This window comes from Vulpes vulpes, chromosome 12, assembly GCF_048418805.1.
Source record: "Vulpes vulpes isolate BD-2025 chromosome 12, VulVul3, whole genome shotgun sequence".
In the NCBI taxonomy this organism is placed as follows: domain Eukaryota; kingdom Metazoa; phylum Chordata; class Mammalia; order Carnivora; family Canidae; genus Vulpes; species Vulpes vulpes.
This window is the reverse complement of record NC_132791.1, coordinates 76,598,866-76,622,125: the sequence shown is the minus strand read 5'-3', so window position 1 is coordinate 76,622,125 and position 23,260 is coordinate 76,598,866. Positions and strand designations below refer to the sequence as shown.

Sequence of the window (23,260 nt, the reverse complement as noted above, 5' to 3'; positions counted from 1 at the left end):
TGGAGTTTTCAGAATAAATGTTTATTTAAGAATTTAAGGGAAAACAAAAACATTAAAGCATAGGAATACATAGACTGAATACAAGTGTCTTGTTTGGTCTGAAGTCTTGAAAAAGTTATTCTAACTACTTACCTGAGGTAGATTTAGGTTGGCACTGTCTCAAGAGAACCTCCATCCATCCCAGAAGTTACCTTCTAGTTCTGGTTACAGGCTCCCAGTGGTCCTCTCCAACCTCAGGTTATGCTCTACAAATAACACCAACCCCTCTCTCAATGGGTAAAAGCCCTCACCCTCAGACCTGTCTCATACCCTGCCTGTTTGCCGTTTGAGGGATGGTCCATCCTTAATTTATTTAAAGACAAGAGACAATTATCAGTAAGATTAGTTGAAAGAAGGGGCAAGTCACTGCCCTGCCAACAATACAAACTCTTTCCCCTTCTCTAAGCTGTAACGATTAACAAGTAGCCATGAGGAATAACTCTCATCACCACCATGCCATACACCCAATACTATTTTAAGCATTACAACCGTCAAACATATACTAGTGACAGGCATGATCTGCACCAAAGAGAAACAAATACATCTTGTGTGTTTAATCACACTGGGCAACTTTTCATGGTATAAGAGCTATTTATGAAAATTACTAAAACACAACAGATCAAAGAAACCCTCCAGCATTTGTTTCCTAAAACAAAACAAAACCCGAAAAAACCAAAGGAAAAAACAAGAAAACCCCACCCTAGAACCAGATTCCTTATTATTACTATACGCTATATCCACTGACTCTTAGATTATCAAGCTCATTAACCAATTAATAGGACCAAAGCTTAGAGCCATACACAAGGTAACAGCTGGCCACCACCATGAGTCTGAATGCCAGCACTCTCCGATCATTCAGGGATTTGTTAAAATACACCAGAGAACCCAGACTAGCAACAAAATATTTACTCACCAGTCTATAGTCCCAAATACTGTAGGAATCTTATTTATAGTAAATGTCTTTTAACTTGAGGGAAGGAAAAAAAACCTCTGAATGGTCCATTTATAATCCCTGGATTAAGTACAGTATTTCTTGAGAATGTTAGAGATAATCATTAATTATCCTGTTAAATTGGAGATAAGTGCTTATCCTTAAGTCTCTGATGAATCTGTCAACTACTTGTGCCTCCTAGCATTCAGAATCCTACATTCCAAGCCAAACAGATACCTTATGTTGTGGTGACTGCAATCCTTTCCCTGGGAAAAAAGTATTCTCTCTTTCCTTGGCAGAACTGAAATAAATGAAAGGCATATCATTATGGGGATTGATTTACTATCAACAGCAGGATAACAGAGTGAAAAACACCAGCTTTGAAGTCAGGATACTCAAAATCAAAGTTTAGCTCCTTCATCAATAATGTATCATTATGTGTTTTTACTCTGTGTCTGTTCAGGCTTAAATCTTTCTTTTGGTTTCCCTTAATCATTTTGCAAGGAGATGAAGAGCATCTTTTCATCAAAAGAGACGTATTAAATAAAGTCACAAAAATACAGATGCTAGCAACATCATAACAGCATGACCATTATACTTAAATTTGCATTTCTGAGTTGAAAATAACTCTCTAAAGCTGAAATTTCAAATACCAGTGATAATCTCAAAGATGTTCGAGGGAAAGGAAACTTTTTTGGGGGGATCCCTTAACTCACACAGTAAAAAGCTAAGTATTCTGCCTCTTTATGAGGTTAGCCCTCCAAAGAGGGCACTTTGGGGAGTGTTTTGATCTGGCTACTCCCTAGCTGTTCAGTTCTTTTCACTACCAGCAAAAGGTTCCCAGGCTACTGACAACATACTAGTCCCCATTCTTGCCAAGAATTAAAAAACTGACAGAGGCAAAGTCAGTATAATCCTTTCCCCCTGACAGTAACACATGCCACACCTTCTATCACAAGGTTACAGTCCTTTCCTTTATTGGATTTCCAAATTTTAACAAGTGAAAGTAAAGCAATCATTAAGTGGTTCAGATAAAAGTATCTTTACCTGAGTTACCCATCAGGCCACTTCTGACCTGCCTAGCTCCTCCCAGAACAAGGTTCCGGGCATCTAAGCAACTGTTTACATACTGACTCCATTAAAAATCATCTCTACCATATGGGTCAACTATTACCTATCATATGTACACAGTCCACAATGAGATCTCTCATTTGCGCAAAATTCTGTGCAGAGTACGTTCTTTGGGACCTGATAAGGTAGGAGTTTCTAGCAAGGCTTTTTTCAGACTCAAAGGAGGGTTCTTCCCTTATGGGAGTTCCCTGGTGTACCACAAGAGCTGCTCACTGACAGGAGTTTTTCTTACTCAGAGACTTTGTAAGGTCTTTCCTCAGATTGGGTTTCTTTGGTGCAAACCCAAGAAGGCTCTTAGCTAATGTTTTTGCCACATTCAAGACAAATACACGCATTTTCACCAGTATGGCTTCTCTGAAAAGTAAGAAAGTCATAGTTCTGTTAGAAGCTTTTTACGCACTTGCTGGGTTTCTCCCCACGATGGGCTTTCTGACATCCAATTCGACGTACATGCTGTTTGAAGCTCTATTGACAATGAGGGCATTTAAAAAGTCCTCTGGAGCGAATTCTCTTGGGATGAGGCGGGGTGAATGCTGCTAGAGAGCTCTCTTACACTCACTGCATTTGTAAAGTTTCCCACCTGTAGGAATCCCCTTGCGGGTGATCAGATATGAGCCTGGACTAACGGTTTGTCCAAACTCAAGGCATTTGTATGGTTTCTCATCGGAGTGGCTGATTAAGTGTTCTATTAGGGTAGTTCTCTGGGCAAACCATTTCTCAACTTCCCCAGTTGCATTCTCTGGTCCCCACTGAAGTCTGAGCTCTGAGGAAAGTGTGAGATTTGCCTAGAGTTCTTTAATGAGTTCTCTCACAGGTAAATACATTTTTTATGGTATTGTAACTTCTTGTCTCATCAAGACATTTGTGAGGCTTCTGACGCATGGGGAGGGCTGAGGTCAAGACCTTTCTCGCCCATATTACAGATGTATGGTTTCTCACCGATATGGATTGTCTGATGTTGAAGAAGAGCTGAGCTCTGGTGGAAGCTTTTATCACATACACTGTATTTATAATGCAGCTCCTCAGTCTGAGTTCTCATTTTCTGTTGGGCAACAAAGTCCATCCCTAGGAGGAAGCCACTCTCGCATGTTGACCACTGATGTGGTTTCTCCTCCATGTGAATTCTCTGATGCACAATCAGGTCTGAGCTACAGCTGAAACTTTTCTCATATTCAAGGCATTTAAAGGTGTGAGTATGAGTTGCCTGATGTCTGATGAGGTTGGCACTCCGGGTAAAACTTCTCATACATTCCAAGCATTTATATGGTTTCTCACCCGTATGAACTCTCTGGTGTACAATGAGGTCTGATTTCTGGCCAAAGCATTTCTCACAGGCACCACACTTATAGGGCTTCTCCCCGGTATGAACTCTTTTATGAACAATGAAGGCTGAACGGTGTCGGTAACTTTTCTCACACTTATTACATTTGTAGGGCCTTTCACCAGTATGAGTTCTCTGGTGGCTAATCAGATCTGATTTCCCACTAAAAGCTTTTTCACACTCCAGACACTTAAATGGTTTCTCACCTGTGTGAGTTCTTCGGTGCCTTATAAGGTTTGTACTTCGACTGAAGCATTTATCACACTCACTACACAGATATGGTTTCTCGCCTGTATGGCTTCGCTGGTGGACAAGCAGATCAGAGCTCTGACCGAAATTTTTGCCACAAATATCACATGTATAGAATTTTTTACCTGCATGTGTTCTCTGGTGTCCTGAAAGAGCTAAGTGGTGCCAAAAGCTCTTCTCACATTTGCTACATTTGTAAGGTTTCTCATAATTGTGGATCCTCTGGTGTGAAATAAGATCTGAGCTTTGGATGAAGGTTTTCTCACACATATCACATCTACAAGGTTTCTCCCCAGTATGGGATCTCTCACACATAATAAGAGCTAAGTTTTCACAGAAGTTTTGCTCACGTTCAAGGCACTGGTATATCTGATCATCTATTTGAGTAATCTCATGCACATGAATAAAAATCTTTTTACCCTTCTGAGGGCATACATGATATATTTTACTTTTCTGAGTTCTCTGATTATATCTCTCTTGTGAAGTGAACATTTTCTATGGCTCTCTCCTAGGAAGTCTTCCACTTGTCTTCCTGACCCATCATTTTTTTCATTGTTGTTTTCTTGATATGAACTTGAAAGATACATCTGTTGTAGGCCTTTCAGTCATGAGCAGCTCATCTCTACAAGCTTCCAGCATTATACACACTAATTCTTCACTTGGTATTTCCAACCCTGTGAGACAAAGAAGAAATATTATTTATATTCCTGTAACTAGGAAAAGAATGCACAAGGTTATTACTGCAGGAAAGATGGAACTGTTCCATCAGAGTTCATAAGTGCTCTAGTTTTTATAGGGCTTGCAATCTTTTCCTCTTTTCTAACATACAACTAGTCAGAGACACATATGGGGAAAAGTCCAGGAAGAGTTATTTCTGTCATGAGCCTGGGTGATCTCAACACTAGGCTTCCTCCTCTTTCCCCTGCTTCAACTGAGTAATCACAACAGGCCTAACAGTTAGTGTGCTTGCTCAAGAGGAGAACAACTCCAAAGGGACTGGGAAGGTCTATGCAGTCCTCTCGGTAGCAAAGTTGGGAAGGAATCAGGAATGATCATTAGAATTGAACACACACGTAAGTTAATCACTACATATCTCACAGTAAGCACTCTGTGTTAGCTCTCACGCTCACTGTTATTTATTTTTTTTTTTTTCCACGCTCACTGTTATTAAGATGAAGATTCTGCTTTGCTATGAGCACAAACCCTGCTCAAAAAGAAAAATCCTGACTATAGATGAAAGCTTGGGCTTCAAGCCTGCTTTTTGTACCAGGCTCTTCCTTATATAATGAAGAGATATGGAAGAATTTCTTTCCTCTTTCGAGGGATGTGCAAGTATTAAAACAACTGAGGTTGAGCATCTTGAAGAAATAAGCCCTTATACAAAAAAAGATCACAATTACATAACTCTCCTTTGTCACTTCACTGAAAAGGGCCCTCTGCTTAGGCTGCCAATGCTCCACTCTTCCTGGATAAGGGATGCAGCCACATCTTCAATTGAGTAGGAGATTAAAAAGGAAGGAGAGGAGAGAAATGCGGAGGTCTTTCAACTAAGGACCTATTTTCCATGAAGCTATAGTAGTAGATGAATTAAAGACGCCATGGTCAACAGGAAATAACACAGACTAATGCTGTACACTGGGCTGATTTGAGAGAGAAGCACGGCGGGGGGGGGGGAGGGGGCAATGAATTGGTCATTTAATCAACCACTCACAATATACCAAAGAAGAAACACAGGAGAAACAAGAAAGGGAAAAAAACATCATATTCTGTGCCCTTTACACTCTTTTCAGTGATCATTTCCATAGTGGATCCTCCCCTCATACATTCTAAACCTTTCTCATCATCTAAGGAGTAAAAGCTGACGACTTTGCTTCCTATTTTTGAGAAAATTTAAGTAAGCCAAAAAAACCCCCACAATACAACACAATATACACTTATGCTCAAAACAAAAACATAAAAAACCACTTCTACATGCTCCCACCACATCAACTAACTTCTTGCCAGCATGGTCATGGCTCCATCTTTCCTCTGTCCTTACGGATGACAAACTGCCTTTGCTCAGTCTAAGGACAGACAGCCCTTCCACTGGCATACTGGATTCTATCCCTTTACTCCACAAGGACATCACTCCAGCAATTCAATCCTCCCTATCCTGCACCTGTTCTTTTTGTGTGGATCACACTAACCAGCAAGCTGGCTGTCCTGTTCTCCTAAAACAAAAGCACAACCAACATGAGAACTTCTCTTGACCACCTTGCCCTCAAGCTATCATCCCACTTCTGTTTCTTTTTCCTGCAAATTTCTTCAAAAGAAATCAATCTGTTTATTGCCTCCAAGTCTTGTCTTCTAAGGTTTCTGGAACATCCTCCAATCTAACATTCGCCCTTATCGCTCTGCCAGACTGCTCCTGTTAGAAACCAACAAGCCCCTAAGAACTCTGCCTCCTGGTTACCACTCTGACTCTTCTCCTTGCTTTTCTTCTACTGTGCACATGTCAGTCACATTGTCTCTCTGCTGCTGTTCAAACTAGCAGGTCACCCCCACTTCAGGATCTTTGCATGTGTGCTGTCTCCTGGCTAAAGTGCTATCCCCTCTAGATCTTCAAGGTTCCATCCCCCTCATCACCTTCAAATCTTTGCCTGGCCATCCTACTTTACGTTGTAATACACCTGCATCCCAGCTGACCCACACATATAACACTCCTGTTATACTGTTGTATTTTCCTCCTTGGAATGTCAGCCCCTAAAGGACAGGGATTTTTTTCATTTCAATGCTGTTTCCCTAGTACCTGGCACATAGCAGGTGCTCAAAGCTAGAACAGAAGTCCTTATGCAGCATCTATAGACTCCTAAATAACCACAAAAACTGTGAAACTGATTGCAAATGTTATTTGGTGTATGTACATTCTTCTGGGGACAGGGTCCACCATTCATCAACTGTGACATATAGGACTAGAGCCTGTGTATGTGTGAGGAAACAATAGGCAGGCCACCTGAATTCAGAGTAAACAACGAGGCGAAAGGATCCAGAAGATGGGGGACTTTCTGTTTCATCCATTTGCTAATTGGTTTCCCAATTTCCATTCAGCAATTTGCAAACTCTCCATGCGTAAGGCACAGAGATGGTTGTCATAATTAAAAAAAAAAAAAAAGTTATTTATAAATAGAAAAAGAAATACCAAGGCTTTAGGTGTCAACTTAAAACTGAACAGGGTGGGAGTAGAGCAGTTTCTTGAAGAAGCCAGAGAGAGGTCCACAGAAAGGTAGTGTTCAAACCACTACAGAGGAACAGTATGAGAGAAAACTGATGCATGGCTGAAAGAGCAGTGACGTCCACAGCTCGGAGAAGGGAAGGAGGTGGGCTACACACAAGAGATGGCGTGTTTATGCTAAATACAGTTAACTCTACATCATAGATTTCAAATATTCTATCATGTCACCGTGATCAACAAAACTGTCATAGAAATTACATTTTTTGGTCCAAATTACCTGTTCCAGGTGACCCTCATAGTTATCGTACAAGAATTCCTTACACTCCAAGATCATTTCTCTCTGTTCATTCGATAATGGATCCTAGGAAATAAGTGTACACATCTGACCAGTCAAATGAACTCCTGCTACCCAATGAAGTATCTTAAAGATGAGTACCTTTCTGACCTGATGATACAAGAGAGTGAATACTACTCCATGTATTTACCAAGATGCTGAGTCTCTGAGTTCTAAGGGGCTGCAGGCAGCCACAGAACACATACCCTTGATTACTGATGAACCATGGGCCTCTTGAGAAAAAGTTATCTGAAAACTACTAACAAAACAAAACAAAACAAAACCCCCAAAGCTAAAACAAAACCAAAAACTACTAATAATAACATATTATTAGTTACTAAGTACCAGAGTGTATGCTGCAGCTTCCACAATCAACCCCCAAAGCCTAAAGTGTCACAAAGAACGTTTTCTGTTAGTAGAATTTAGAACTCAATGTCCCGTATCTGCTCTTGCCTTACTTAGTCAAAAAGCAGGCCAGCAGAGAAGCTGCACCGAGCTGAAATCCAGACCTACTCCACTATTCCTCTGCTTGATCGCAGTTCAGGGCAAATCTATCCTTTCCTGTCCTCAGGCCCAAACCCTGGAGTATCCTGCAATCTCTCTCACTCTCTACAATTGAGTCATCAACAAATTCATGGGCTCCATTCTCAAAACTAGAATGCAACCACTTCTCACTGTGTCTGCTGCTGCAACCTTGGTCCAAATCATGCTCATTTCTCATTTGGATGATGGTAAAAACCTCCTAACTGGTTCCTATCAGTTAAGGGGTGAAGGGGGTGCTTCCTGGATTTGTATGTTGAAGCTCTAACCAACCCCACACCCCGTTACCTTGGAATGTGGCTGTATTTGGAAACAGGATCTTTATTTTACTTTTTAAAAAGATTTTAAAGTAAACTCTACACCCAATGTGAGGTTCAAACTTACAACCTTGAGATCAAGAGTTACCTGCTCTATGGACTAGGCCAGCCAGAGGCCCTGGAGACAGGACTTTTAAAGGGTAAAGTTAGGGACACCTGGGTAGCTCAGTGGTTAAGCATCTGCCTTTGGCTCAAGGCATGATCCTGGAGTCCTGGCATCGAGTCCCACATTGGGCTTCCTGAATGGAGCCTGCTTCTCCCTCTGTCTATGTCTCTCTCTGTGTGTCTCTCACGAATATACAAACAAAATCTTAAAAAAATAAGGGGGGGGGGGAAATTTAGGTGGGCCCTAATCCATTTTGACTGATGTCTTTATAAGAAGAGATTAGGACACAGAGGTATTTAGGATCTGTGGGCAGGGGGAAGATGATATGAGGACCAAGAGAAGGTGGCCGTCTGCAAGCCATGGAGAGATCTCAGAAGAAACCAAACCTGACACTTTGATCTTGGACTTCTAGCCTCCAGACTGTGAGGCAACCAATTTGCTGTTTAAAGCACTCAGTCTGTGGCAGTTCATCATGGTAGCCCCAGCAACTCCTGCCATCCTATCATTACCCTCCTTACACCCACAAGCCCTCAACCCTGCAACCAGTGAACTCCTGTTAAAACAACAGAACAGGGGTGCTTGGGGTGGGGCTCAGTCAGTGAAGATCTGCCCTCTGCTTGGGCTCTCTCTTCCTCTGCCCCTACCCCTGCTTGTATGCTTGCACTCTGTCAAACAAATAAAAATCCAAACAAAATAAAAATAAAACAACAGAATCCGTTCTTCTCTGCTCCCTTCAGTGGCCTCCCCTTTCCCCACCTCTTTCAGCCCCCACAAAGGCCCTAGAGGCCTCAAAGGGGCTGCTTTGCGACCTTACCACTGCTTCTCTGATCTGCTCTCTGTTCTCCACATGATGTGCCCACAATGGCTTCCCAGCTGTCCTTACCCCAACTCCCTTTAGGGCCTCAGTCCTTCCCTGCTGGTTTCTCCAGCTTTCTTCCCTGTGGGTATGTGGGTATGCACAGCTCTCTTAATTCCCTCAACTACTTCTTCAGCTGTCACTTCTCCAGGAGGCCTCCCGTGACCACCATATTCAGAACTGTGGGCCATCCCCATGCCCAGTGTTCCCAAGACTGCTTTTCCGATTTTTCCACAACGCTGATCACCTTTGGATATGCTACATAATTTGTTTTTTTATGGTCTAAAATATGGCAAGGATGTTTATGTGTCTTGTGTACTGCTCTTTCTTTAGGATACAGAGCAGTGCCAGGCACACAGCTGGAGCTTACTAAGCATCTGCTGAGTGCGTGAATAAACCTCATTGTAATTCTTCGTGTCCCTATGGTAAAAGCAAAAGGCCGAGTTCCAGAAGACAGGGGGCCACTCTGACAGAGCACGATCTAAGAGAAGGTACATCCCTGAGGACCAGAGAAACTTAGCTTACCTAGAATCTAACTGGAAAGAAAGCAGCATTTACCTCCTGGTCCTAAGAATTTGATTTCTCAAGGAAGACAGCATTCTGTAAAACACAAGGATGAGAAAAGAATACACCATCATAAATGAGCAAATTTAGCACCAGATCATTTCACTCGAAGAACCTGAAAATGGGTAAACTGGTTTCCTTAAAAGAGCAGATGGGTTTTCTTATACAATGCCTTAAATTCAATTCTGAGGTTAATCGGAATCCTACACCATCTCAGAGAACTCTACAGAAAAGGGACAAGGGAGAATCTGAAGACCACCTGCACAATCTACAGCTTCCTTGGGGATTCTAACAGCATCGAAGAAAAAGGCCCCTATCCCTAAATCTCAGTGGAAGACAACACATGCTAAGGCAACATCCTCCCAGCAGGAACTCAGGCTGCAGGAGGGACCTACAGGGCAGTAGGGAACACACACTATAGCTGCACTCCCACGAAACCACTCCTTGACAATAGACATCCTTCCTTCACTGGAGGGCATGCCATCATCACACTTCTGGTTATCCAAAATTTACAGTGGCCTAAGGGGACTTGTATTTCAGCCACAAACAATTCGGGAGGTAGTCCATTACGGGCATAAAAGAAGTCAGAGAGCTCAGACTTGTCCACTGATTCCTTCCCTCGGCAGCTTTAACCTGCCTATTTCAGGCCACGGAGGCTTCCGTTTCCTCAAGAACCTTTCTGCTCCGGAGGATCAGAAGCAAGAAAGAACTCCTGAGACCCAGAAAACAAGTGGGCACATTTAGTTGAGGCTCTCTATGACATGGAGTCCCTACGTAGCTGCCAGTATAAAGACGACAAGTGGCATGATTCTGGTTCCAGGCTAAGATGGAGTAAACACATGCCATTTTTGTTCTCCCTCAGAATGCATTTCTTTTTTTTTTTTAAATTTTGTTTAATTTATTTATGATAGTCACAGAGAGAAAGAGACAGACAGAGACATAGGCAGAGGGAGAAGCAGGCCCCATGCACCAGGAGCCTGACGTGGGACTCGATCCCCAGTCTCCAGGATCGCGCCCTGGGCCAAAGACAGGCGCTAAACCACTGCGCCACCCAGGGATCCCCAGAATGCATTTCTGAAATCTGGACAGAATCCATGAGCTAGGCACTTAAGGCCTCTGAAAAGTAAACAGTGCGCAGGTCAAGGAAGACCAAACTTTCAAGCACAACCCAATGGGCAGTGAGTTGACTCTTCTGATTGCTGTTTCCTTCAGGGTGAACCCAATACAGCCTGAAACAAAGAAGTCAGGGAAACCATAAATTGTAGTTCAACTGGGATTTTTCAGAAAACCTATGAGCTTCTACAACAATGATTTAAAACTGACTTCAGTGGATAGAAAACTGACTTATGTATGGAAAAAGGGCAAAATACCTCTGGGAGAACTCTACAGAACACAGTAATAAAGCAAAGTCGGGGTAATGGTGGCTGTAGGAAGCCCAATTTCCTGACACCTCCTTTAGAAGCTAAAGGAGCAAGAAGAAAAACAAACGCACAACACAAGCCCACATCTTCACCAAGTCACAGCTGGCCGGCTCTCAAGTGTAAGCTATGCATGCTGCCCATGAGAGTATGTGGGGTGCAGATGAGGGCTTGGGGTACACAAAATCAACTGAGTTTCCTGCCAGAGAGAGAAAACCCACTCTAAGTACAAAACACATTTTGAAGGTTCTGATCAGAAAATGGTATCAGAAAGGGACTTAGCACCCACACCAGAGTAAAAGAGGCAGTCCTGGCAGGTGCTTCAGGAGAGAGTAAACAGGGAGGGAGAGGAACGAACCCTCTGGGCTGCATAGTGAAGGAGAAAAGAAAGAAAATTTAAGGGTCCTTCAAGATGAAGTTTTTTTTTTTTTTTTTTTTTTTTTTTTTTTTTTTTAGAAAAAAGGAAAATTAGAGACACACTCTATCTCCCCATTATCTTAAAAAAATGCCAACTCATTAAAAAAGACAAAAACCCCATAAAACCTTACCACAATGACAAAAGTGCCAAAGTGTTACTAAATTAGCAGTCTTGTTAAACACTTTATGTTTCAATAAAATAGACATAATTCAACTAAAAGCTGAGAGAAGAAAGAGAAAGTGGCCTCACTAGTTAGTGCATTAGTAGCAGACAGGAGGAAAGGGTTCCTACTAAAAACTGAAAAACCAGATAATTAAAGGCTCAATAAGAAAATGGGACTAACATCACAAAAGATCTATGCCATGATAACAAAAACCAAACATTCTAAAAACATTTTTAATGAAAGAGCAATGAAAACACAAGTAGCTGAAAAATTAGGACAAATATAAACAATATGATCACGCGGAGACCAAATGTATCAATCATCAATGCATGCGAAGGAGTTTGGCTCACCTCTTCAAATGTTTTTACCATGGCTCACAAAGCAAGATCCAACTACATGCCAACTACAAGAGATGCTTAAAGACTCAAAAAGGCTGAAACTAAAGGGAGAGAAAAAGGATCACAGGCCATAAAAAAAAAAAAAAAAGGATCAGAGGTAAATAGAAAGAATAAAGGAAGGCCCTGTATCCAAGATATCAAGAAGAAAAGAACTCAGGACTCAGGCTGAAAAATATTAGACATGATGAATAACTTTTTAATGTTGAAAGCCGTAATTAAAATAGAGCTTGTAAGATATAATTTTGAACCAAGTTACATAGCAGTCACCCTTACAAAGCAAAAACTACAAGAGACAACAAGAAATACAGATAAAAACATTAATAATAAAACAACATGCCACAATCAGTAAAGACTTACAAAGCAGAACAAAAATAAATAATGATGCAGAAGACCTAGATAATCTAATTATCAAGTAAATCTTAAGAAGAGCTATGGAAACTTATGCCCTAATAATACGAAGTAAACTTTTTTCTCAGGCACATGTGACTCAGTCACAGAATCCTGTTATATATTAGGTCACAGAGACAACATCAGTAAGTTCCATAAAGTGACATGAAACTAAAAATTTATTAAAATGCCAAATTTAAAAAAGCCCCTCCTAAGTGGGGAAAATAAGCTATTAAGACAACTCTTCAGCAAATGGGGAGATGAAACAAAATTTCTTTTTTTAAAAATTTTATTTATTTATTTGAGAGAGAGCACGATAGGGGATGGGGAGAGAGAGAACCAGACTTCCCACTGAGCAGGGAGCCCCATGAGGAGCTCCATCCCAGAACCCCAGGATCATGACCCGACCCAAAGGCAGAAGGCAGACACTTAACCAAATGAGCCACAGAGGCACCCCTGAAATAAAATTTCTAAATATTGATAATTAAAACTATTACAGATTATAATCTATAGAGTAAACTTAAAGCAGTGATCCAGGAATGTTCATAGTCTTACTTTTATATCAATAAAAAGATTAAATGAACAAACACTAAATTCTCAGATCAAAGAACTAAGAGAAAGGTAAATCAAAGGAAATTAAGGAAGAAAATAAAAATAAAAATGGAAATCAGTGAACTAAAGATAAAGAGAAAAGCAACCTAATTATAAATAAAAATCCTACTTATTTGGAAAAACTTAAATGATTTAATGAAGACAAAGAGAATGTACATATTTATTAAAAAAGAAAAGGAATAAATAACAAGTAAAACAAAAAAACCCCCACATACACAAAACATCATTTTGCAGACTTCTACACAAATAAATGGGATAACCTATGAAATACTGTTTCCTGGGAAAAACCTAATTTACCAAAATCACCCTTATCAGAGACAGAAAGTTTTAGAACACTAATATGCACAGAATAAACAGAAGATTGTTAAGGAATTATCCCACAAAAAAGCACTAGATCGACATCATTTCTAAAGGGTATTCTAACAAACTTACCAAGACCAAATAAACTCAATGCTGCAAAAATGTTTTCCAGAATACTAAAAATTAAGAAAAACTTCTAGTCTTTTGTGAAAATAGCTTAATGTTGACAACTAAATCTGATGAAAAGTATAAAAATGTTTATAGCCCAGCATTAGTGTGAAAAATACTAATAAAAATCTAAAATCATATTAAGAAAAGTAACATCACAAGAAAGATGAACTTATTCAAATGTAAGATTTGTTCAATTAGGAAATCCATTAATATGATACCACATATTAACTGATCTATGGAGAGAAATCATGACTATCATCATAGATGCTGAAGGAACTCACAACAGAAATCAACATCTATTCTTAATGAAAATACTCAAAGTAGGAATTGATGGACTTCCTTTTAAATAATAAATTATACATTCTTTAGTCTAACAGCTAGTATCTAAGTGAGAAAAACTAGTCATTTCCAGTAAGATCAGGAACAAGTCAAGAACAATCACTATCTCTTCCATTACTAAACACTGACTTGGAAGTATTAGCTAATGCAATAAGAAAATAAAAATCAATTAGAAGTATAATAATAGAAAAGAAATAAATTTATATCTGTTTGGAGATATAGGTTATAATTCAAAAACCCTAGAGAGAATCAACATTAAATTGACTCAAAGGTTAGGGGTACCTGGGTGGCTCAGTCAGTTGAGCATCTGCCTTAGGCCTGGGACTTGATCTCTGGGTCCTTGGATCTAGCTCCACCTCCAGCTCCTGGCTCAGCAGGGAGTCTGCTTCTCACTCACCCTTCGCTCCCCTGCTCCTGCTCTCTTGTGCTCTATCTCAAATGAATACATAAATAAAATCTAAAAAAAAAAAAAACCTGACTCAAAGGAATTCAGCAAGGCAGCAGGATATAATACACACAGAAATGAACAGCACTTTTTTGTACACAAATAACTAGAGTATACAATGACAGAGAATACTCTTTGTACAAAAAAATATGAAATACTTAAAGATAAATTAAACAATAATTATGTAAAATGAAGAAGAGGAAAACTTTCAAACACTACCGAAAGACCCAAGAGTACACTTAAACAAATGGAAAGATATCTTTTCGGATAGATTAATTCAGTATGATGAAGATGTTAGTTCCTCCTAAAAAGACTTATAAACTAATACAATTCCAACAAAAATAATAAACTTCTTCATGGAACAAGACCAAAGGTGGGTAAACTATGGCCACAGGTAACTCTGGCTTGCAGCCTAGCCTTTTTATAAAGTTTTCCTGAAACAAGGTAACACTTATTCATGAATGTATTGCTCATGGCTTCTTTCACACAAGCAGAGTTAATTAGTTGAACAGAGACCATATGGCCCCCAAAGCCTAAAGTATATACTTTCTGAGCCTTTACAAAAAAAAAATCAACAATGCCGGAGCTAGTTATTACTCAGATTCACTTGGAAAAACCAACATGCAAAAATAGCTAAGGAACGATGAAAAGATTGAGAGGTGACTGATAATCCCAGGAGACATTAAAATATACCATAAAGACTCTATATTTAAAAAATGTCATTCTGGTACATAAATACATAAAAATATAAGTGGAATAGAATAGAAAATCATATACAGAAATTTAGTACATAATAAAGATGATGTCTCAAATCACCAGGAAAATAATGAATTTTTAAATAAGTGATTAAACGATGAGATTAAATGATTAGAACATCAGGATAGTCACATGGAAGTTGATACAATTTGATCTATACCCCATACCATATACCAAAATCAACTCCACACTGATCAAAGATGTGAATTTACAAACTGAAATCATACACATACTGAACATACAGGTAATTTCAGTGTATAGAAAGGTTTTTGGCTTATGATACAAAATTGGCCATTTGAAAAAAATAAAAACAGTTTTGCATGTAAAAAGAATTGCAATAAATGTACCACTCTGGGCTGAGACATTGATAGCTGGGGAGGCTGTGGTCGGTTGGGTGGAGGGTGGCAGAGGACATACAGCAACAATACGTACTCAACTCAATTTTGCTGTGAACCTCAAAGTACTCAAAAAAAAAAAAAGTCTATTTTTAAAAAATGAAATAATTGAAAAGGGTATGGGAAATGCCAAATCAATTTGACATACACTAAAAAGTATGACAACCCATTTTGTTGTCAAAACCGTGGGGAAGTAAGACACTTTCATATGTTGCCAGAGGTAACACCAACTGGTACAACCTCTGGAGGGGAATTTGACAATGTAACTAATAAAACTAAATGCATGTATGCTTCAAAGTATTGGTTATTTTATGATTTCTAATAAAACTAAATATGCATTTCTATCTGACTCAGAATTCCATTTCTAGAACTTGACTCTGAAGATACACGTCCAACAATATAAAAATATACAAGCATAAGGTTAGTCACTGTAGCAATGTTTGTAACTTGAATATATTTAAAACAACTTAAATACCCATACGTAAGAAAGTGGTTGAACAAACTCGGTATAGGCACATATAATGGAGTACTATGAAGCTGTAAAAGACACATATAATGGAGTACTATGAAGCTGTAAAAGAATGAAGAAAACCTTTATGAATTGACGTCGAGTGATTTTCAGGATATTCCGTAAACTTTAAAAACAATGGTATAAAAAAGCATGCTACATTTTGTATAAGAATGAAGTAAAAATAAAAAAATACACGTGTATGTGTGGGCACCTGGGTAGCATGCCTCTTGGTTTTGGCTCAGGTTATGATCTCAGGGTTGTGGGACCTAGTCCCCATTTGGGCTCTGTGATGGCCTTGGAGCCTGCTTGGGGGTTCTCTTTCTCCTTCTGCCCTCCCCCTGCTGATGCTCTCTTAAATAAATAAATAAACAAACAAACAAACAAACAAACAACTATAAATCCATTCATTTGGCCAAAAATAACTTTTTTTTTTTAAGATTATTTATTTATTCATGATAGAGAGAGAGGAGAGAGAGGCAGAGACACAGGCAGAGGAAGAAGCAGCCTCCACACTGGGAGCCCGACGTGGGACTCGATCCCTGACTCTGGGATCGTGCCCTGGGCCAAAGGCAAGCGCTAAACCACTGAGCCACCCAGGGATCCCAGGCCAAAAAGAACTTTGCAAAAGGTTAAAGAAACTACTGCATGTGGTTATCATCACAAGGTAGGTGAAATGGGATTAAAAGGACCAGCAAACGGCATCAGTGTAAATAGGTCAAGGACTATACATTTTTGTAACACACTCAACATTTTTACTTTTAGAACTGTTACATTTCACACATTCAATAAAACAGACAAGAGAGAAATGTTAAAATGTAATACAAACAAAAACAAATGAGTCTGCTTTTCAAATGATTAAACACCCAGAAGGGAAAAAAAACAACTCAAATAGCACTTTAATACAGTCTTAGGATTATATAAACTCAAGCTAAACATAAAAGAACTATAAACAATTACTAAATTCTCATTAGTGGGGCTTTTTTCTCTCCTGTGGTATAGATATATTACTTAGTGTATACCCTAGAACTGAACAAGTATATACTTTGGGTAAAATGGCACACAGATTCCTCTTTCAGAGAAGGGAATTATAAATATAGAAAAGGCAAAGGCAAGAATGAACTCTGTAGTGATTAAATGGAATTAGAAGTATCCGTATGAGGCCAAGGTTTTATAGTATATATGAAAAAAAAAAGGTGTGTATGTGTCAAAGTATGTGTTTATTTTATTTTTCTAATGACGTCTGCTGAAAGGTTATATAAAGAATGAAATCCTAGTAGTAATGTGCATACTAAACACTCAGGTCTTAGTTTCTAAACACATTCTCCACTTAATGCTATCAGGGCTCCTGGAGTAATGGCTGATTCCCGGGCTTAGAAAGTATAAGATGAACCCAGAACATCTTATTGTGCCAGGTAAGAAGTGCTCAAATAGTGGTGACAATATGCCAAAAGGACCCAGGAGCCAGGCCGAAGGGGCTGCTACTGTACAAATCTGGAACAAACAGAACATCAAAATAAATATTGACTATAATAAGTTTTTTTTTTTCAAGATTTATTTATTTATTTTATGATAGACGTAGAGAGAGAGAGGCAGAGACACAGGAGGAGGGAGAAGCAGGCTCCATGCCGGGAGCCCAATGCGGGACTCAATCTGGGGACTCCAGGATCACGCCCTGGGCCAAAGGCAGGCGCCAAACCGCTGAGCCACCCAGGGATCCCCTGACTGTAATAAGTTAATAACATAACTTATGTAATAAGAATGTAATGTAATGTAATAAGAATCCATACAGATTTAAAAAAAGTGAATAAAAATGGAGAAATGAGCTTTTCTTATTTTAAAAAAGTCAATAAATAAATGTAGAAGAAATGATGGAATTTTAAAAACCACCATGTCAAAAAATAAATAAAAATAAAAATAAATAAAAATAAAAACCACCATGTCCAATCAAAAGAAGAGTATTTAATTGTTTCAGGTAGAAATCTAGTGGGTGAAAAGTTTATGAGATCAGGATATTTATACAATGTGAAAGTATCTCCTTACTAGATATTCAATAATTACGAGACAAGAGTACTTCACAGTACCGAAACCTACAGAAACCTGGAAGATACCACCTTAACCAAATGGTCAAAGTTACTATTACCAGTAACACGATGTCCAAGTTACCCAACAGAAGGTAAAGAACAGAACAGGACATCACCTCTGTGCTATCTTGCCAAAAATGTATAACCTAAATATGCGGAAACATCAGACAAACCAAATTGAGGGAAATTCTACTAAATACATGACCTAACCTCTTAAAAAAAAGCCAATGGGGCACTTGAGTGGTTCAGTCAGTTAAGCAGCTGCCTTCAGCTCAAGTCACAATCTCAGGGTCCTGGGATAGAACCCTGGGCATGGGGCACCCTGCTCAGCGGAGAGTCCGTTTCTCCCTCTCCCTCTTTCCCTGCTTGTGCTCTCTCTCTCTCCCTCTGTCTTGCTCTCAAATAAATAAATAAATAAGATCTTAAAAAAAAAAAAAAAAAGTCAAGGTCTGAGGACATATATTCCATGATAAAGAAGACATGACAATTAAATGAAATGGGGAATGATGGACTGATCTTGGGGAACAGAAACTGGTTTCTTCCCTTTCCTGAAAAGGACACTAGTGGAACAATTGACTCAACTTGAATAAGATAATAGTGTTATATGAGTTTTAATTTCCTAGCTTTGATAGCTATAATGGTAAGGAGAACAGCCTTGTTTTCAGGAAATAAACTGCTGCGTATTTAGGACAGGCATTCTCAACTGGGGTTCTAGGAAAGAATAAAGCTCTATAGGAAACAATTTGAGTATTTTTTCAATTCTCCCAAGAATGGCATGTAACTAGGAGCACTGGACATGCATAGGAGAGAAGTTAATGCATTACATACTTTTAGGGCTTAATTCTCTTAAGACTTTAGGGCTTAGCATGTCATAAGACTTTAGGGCTTAATTCTCTCATAGTTTGAGGAGAATCATTATGCCTATAACCTAGTCTTAGAGGGTTCAGGGAAAACATATATATGTATGTGTATATAGAGACACACAGAATCATAAAGTGAATACAGTAAAATGTTAACATTCAGGACCATGGACAAAAGGTATATAAGCATTCTTTGTACTACTCTGCAACTTTTTCTTACGTCCAAAATTATTTCAAAATCAGAAGGTATTTTAGTTTGTTTAAAAGAACACGAGAGCTGAGAGTTGATATATTGTACTAGTTAAAACTGAATGTTCAAGTTCTGGAATCAGATTTTGGTTCAAATTCCCACTATGCTTCTCTGTAGCTGCAAGAACTTGGGTAAATTACTTAACTTCCTTCAGCTTCAATTTCCCCTTTGATAAAATAGGAAAGATACCATTACATGCCTCAAGAAGCTGCCATGAGAACTCAGACATCACCACGAAAGGACTCAGCTCAGTACCTATGTCTCTACAGATGCTCAATAAATGACAGATTCTATTATTTTCTTAATTTCATCTTCACACACACAAAAACCCTCTTTATCCAGTCCATCCTCTGCATCTGCCTCGTGTTAAAGCTTTGTTCAGAATCCACTAAAAATTAACTAAATCACAAGCAATAAAATAACTCACCCAGTTAACAATGAATATGGAGATTCTGCAAAAGCTAGAAAAACAGTAATGGATAAATATTAGGAAAAAAAAGAAAAATTCAGAATCAAAACCAAGTAAAGATATGCAGGCATATGGACAAATAGCTAGTAGAAGACAGTAGAGACTTTGTGGAAGCTTTGTCTTTTAAAATGTGTATTACTGCTCAGGTCAAAAGTACAGCAGAATGGAAATAAAGGATTATGAGTTTGGCAATAGCCTGGTAAATGAAATCAGAGTCTTGCCTAAAGTTATCAGCCCAGGATATTGTATTTATCCTAAGTAGCCAATAAACTGTGGGACACCAAAAAGAAAAAAATTAAAAAATTAGGAAATCATTTTCTTATTCCTATCTAAGTCTTTTAGAAGCCAGCACCTAGAAAATAAAACACTCTGGTTTGTCAAAACTTAAAGTAGACCATGACACTTCCCTAGCTCAAGATATTATCATTTCCTATCACACTCAGAATAAAACCCAGTTCTCACTGTTCTACATAATGTGGCACCTCCAACTATCTTTACCCTCACGAACCACCTTTGAACTTCTGCACTTGTTCCCTCTGCCTGGGACATTCTTCCCCAGGTAGCTTGCTTCTTTCTTTGATCCAAGTCTCTGCCTGAAAATTAATTCCTCAAAAGGAGGCACATCCTGACGACTTTATATAAAATAGCTATGTCCTCTTATTCTCTTTTATTTCTCTTCACAGCACTTATCATTCTCCAGCTTTATGGTACACATTTTATATCTGTTCATTTGTTTCTCTCTCCTACTAGACTACAACTTTCATTAGGGTTAGGACTTAGTATTTCATTCACTGCACTATCCCTATACTCTAGAACACATTTGTTGAATGAATGAAAAATATGAATAAATACCACAGCAACAAAAAGGACCGACCACCATAATTCTTAGGGCCCCCATAGCAATGCAACTGGCCAGGCTGGCAGTCCTGGCTGGTCCTTCTGGCAATCTCAAACATATCCTGTGTGTCCTAGCTTCAGGGTGCCCTCCTCCAAGAGGTTTATCCTACCTCACCCTAGGGGGAGACTGGTTCTCTCTTCCATGGCTAGGGTCAGAGTGTGCACAATAAGCAGGCATGCAACAGAAGTCCAAACAGAGAATCTGAGTATTGAACTTCAAAGCTCAAGGTTATTCTTACAGTTGAAGGATATATGGGACAAAGTGGATAAGGCATTAATCTAAAAAACAGATAATGCTTATTGTATCAGGCCCGAGGCGATACATTTATCATTTATCTTTCATTGACTGCATGGATTATCTCATTTAATCTTCCCAAGAGCTTGGTAAAATGGTAAAATAGGTATTAATACCAATATTTGCACTTAACAGAAAACCTTATGCGTAGGGCAATTAAATAATTACTCAAGAACTCATGGCTATTAGGTAGCATGGCAATGATTGAAATTTCAATCTTCTAACTAAGGAGGCTGCCTAAGCATTGGGCATACTGCCTTTTTTGGGCTGGAAATCAATCAAGAAGCAATTGCTACAAGCCTACTGGGAATACATACGTGGGAAAGAAGTAGAAAATACACTTAAATTGGCAGAATAGGATCCAGTTTTAACACTATCTCAGAAAAAAAAAAAAAAAAAAACACTATCTCAGGACCTAAGAAAGTATCAATCTCTTTTTCCTGTTATCTTCTTCCAATCCTTCTTGTCCTCCCCCACCCTCCTGTTCCCAAATCCATATTTATAGAGAAACATGTAGTCTGGTATGCCACTTACCATTAACAAAGATTGAAGATGGCCTTCCTTTTGGCTTCAAACAGTCTCTAGTCCGTAAGTATTCACAATACTCAATGCTTCCCTCTCCTAGAGAAAAAACCAATAATGTAGAAATTTATAATTTTTTGGTGAAATTTATATATTTTTCTGGAGCTGGACGTCTAAATATTGGTCCCATTTACGCCCCAGTCTGGTCAACATCCTTCAATCACATCTAACTCTTCCCACAATTGCTTACATTCCGTTTCTCCTGCAAGAAATAGCTGCCACTGGTAGCCATCACTTCCTTCCCAAGCAGCCCTTGACAAAACATCAAGAATCCTTCTGCATAATGACTAACTTTCTTAGGAAAACTCTGAGTCTTGTTTTACTTGTCTAAAGTATTTTTTTGCTCATTTTTTCTTTGCATTATCTCCACTTCTAAGATCAAGGACCCATTCATTATTCGACCACAATACATCCCAAGACACACCAGTAAGTGTATATAACACACTTTTCCATAGTTATGAATAGTTAAAAAACGGTATTCTTCTGCATATAGATTTGAGTACAACATAACTAATCTCCGCCTTAAAAGACGGGGGGGGGGGGCGCTTCATTCAATGTCCTTGGGTTTTTCCCCAACAGGAGAGATACAGATCGCTCAGAAAAGTGCCGCGTAATGTTTATTGTTATCCTCTCCAGGAAGGACCGGACTGAGCTGCTCTTCTTTCAACTTTTCATTGACCGTCTTTCAGTCCGCTGTCTGGGCGGGGGCGAGGCGGGGGAGGGGTTACGGACCCCGCTCGGCAGCCGGCTGCAGGGGCCCAGGGACCGTGGAGGGCGTGGGGTGGTCGGTCTCTTGTCCGGCCTCGCCCCCCCCCCCCCCCGCCTCCGCCCCCGCCCCTGGTCCCCGCGGCCGCGCCCCTCCCAGGCCCCACCGGCCTGGCTTACCCCGGCGGCCGCAGGCACCGCCCCTCCGTCTAGGACCGCACTTCCGGTTAGTCTTCGGACACTCGGGTTTGGGTTTCCCAGCAGCCGCAGGCTTCGCGGCGGCGGACCTCAGGGCCCACCTTCGGGAAGAGAAAGAAAGCAAACCTGGGGAGCCGACGAGAGCCAGAAGCAGCTTCCTTTGCGCGGCTCGGGAGGGGAGCCGAGGCCAGGCCGCCCAAGGAGCGCTTTAAGGGCCGACAAGGCCGGATCCGCGAGCCTTTTCAACCGGCTGGGAAGCAGCCGGCGTAGCCCCGCCCCCTAGAGTCACATGACCGCCCCTGCTTCGGAGGCTGGGGCGCCCCGCCCCCGGCCTCTGGGCCAATGGGAGATGAGCTTCTGTGAGGGGGCGGGGCCCTGGGGCGCCTGCGCTCCGGGCCGCCGGCGGTTCGGGGCGGGGCGGCCAACAGCCGGGGGCCTGCGAGACCCCTGGGGTCCTGGGTTGAGGGCGGTTCCCCTTGCCACTTTGAAGAGAAACAACGTTGTTTCTGTTACAGTGTCTGCCTTCTGTGCTCTTTCCTGAAAAGCAATTAAAAGAGGACTCGAGCCAGAAGTAGCGTCACGGAGACGAGGGCCACCCTGAGAACACCCGGAAGGATCCGGGAGAGACGGAGGCTCCCGGAGCGCGGCGGAAGCGCTCAGCCACCCGAGATGTGGCTGGCGAAACGGAGGAAGTACTTTACCGGGGGTGCTGGTAGCAGCCGCGCGGAGGATGGGACCGCCCGGGATCACGGGGGTCCCCGGTCCTGCTGCTGGGTGCAGTCAGCGAAGACCAATCACTTTTGTTTGGGTTGGAGCAGAAATAAGATTGCCTGCACAGTGAGAAATCTGTGAAGGTCTGCTTTCCCTGTTCGATTGTTCAGGGAACAAAAGTTTTTAAAAGGCCCTCAGACAGCAAAGAGGGAGGATAAATACTAAGAAAATAAAGGAGGAAAGGCTGGGTGAGGTAGCCAGGGACCTGGATTGTGAGCTCAGTACTGGGGATGGGGAGCG

General features: G+C 40.5%; 1 protein-coding gene across 8 annotated transcripts; it reads right to left on the bottom strand.

Annotated features, from left to right (window-relative positions):
* On the bottom strand, positions 1 to 22,600 carry ZNF322 (zinc finger protein 322). Of its 8 annotated transcripts, none has more exons than XM_072728921.1 (5): positions 22,232 to 22,538; positions 21,299 to 21,385; positions 19,531 to 19,564; positions 9,561 to 9,635; positions 1 to 4,345 (listed from the first exon to the last, which is right to left on the bottom strand). In XM_072728921.1, the coding sequence occupies exon 5, from the start codon at positions 4,161 to 4,163 to the stop codon at positions 2,955 to 2,957; it is 1,209 nt and encodes a 402-aa protein (XP_072585022.1). In that variant the 5' UTR covers positions 4,164 to 4,345; positions 9,561 to 9,635; positions 19,531 to 19,564; positions 21,299 to 21,385; positions 22,232 to 22,538; the 3' UTR covers positions 1 to 2,954. The 8 variants fall into 8 exon arrangements, with proteins under 8 accessions (XP_072585022.1, XP_072585024.1, XP_072585023.1 ...); XM_072728923.1 differs by having other exon boundaries at positions 9,594 to 9,635; positions 22,232 to 22,536; XM_072728922.1 differs by lacking the exon at positions 19,531 to 19,564 and adding an exon at positions 7,160 to 7,243 and having other exon boundaries at positions 9,594 to 9,635; positions 22,232 to 22,529.
* Positions 22,601 to 23,260: the final 660 nt, after the last annotated feature.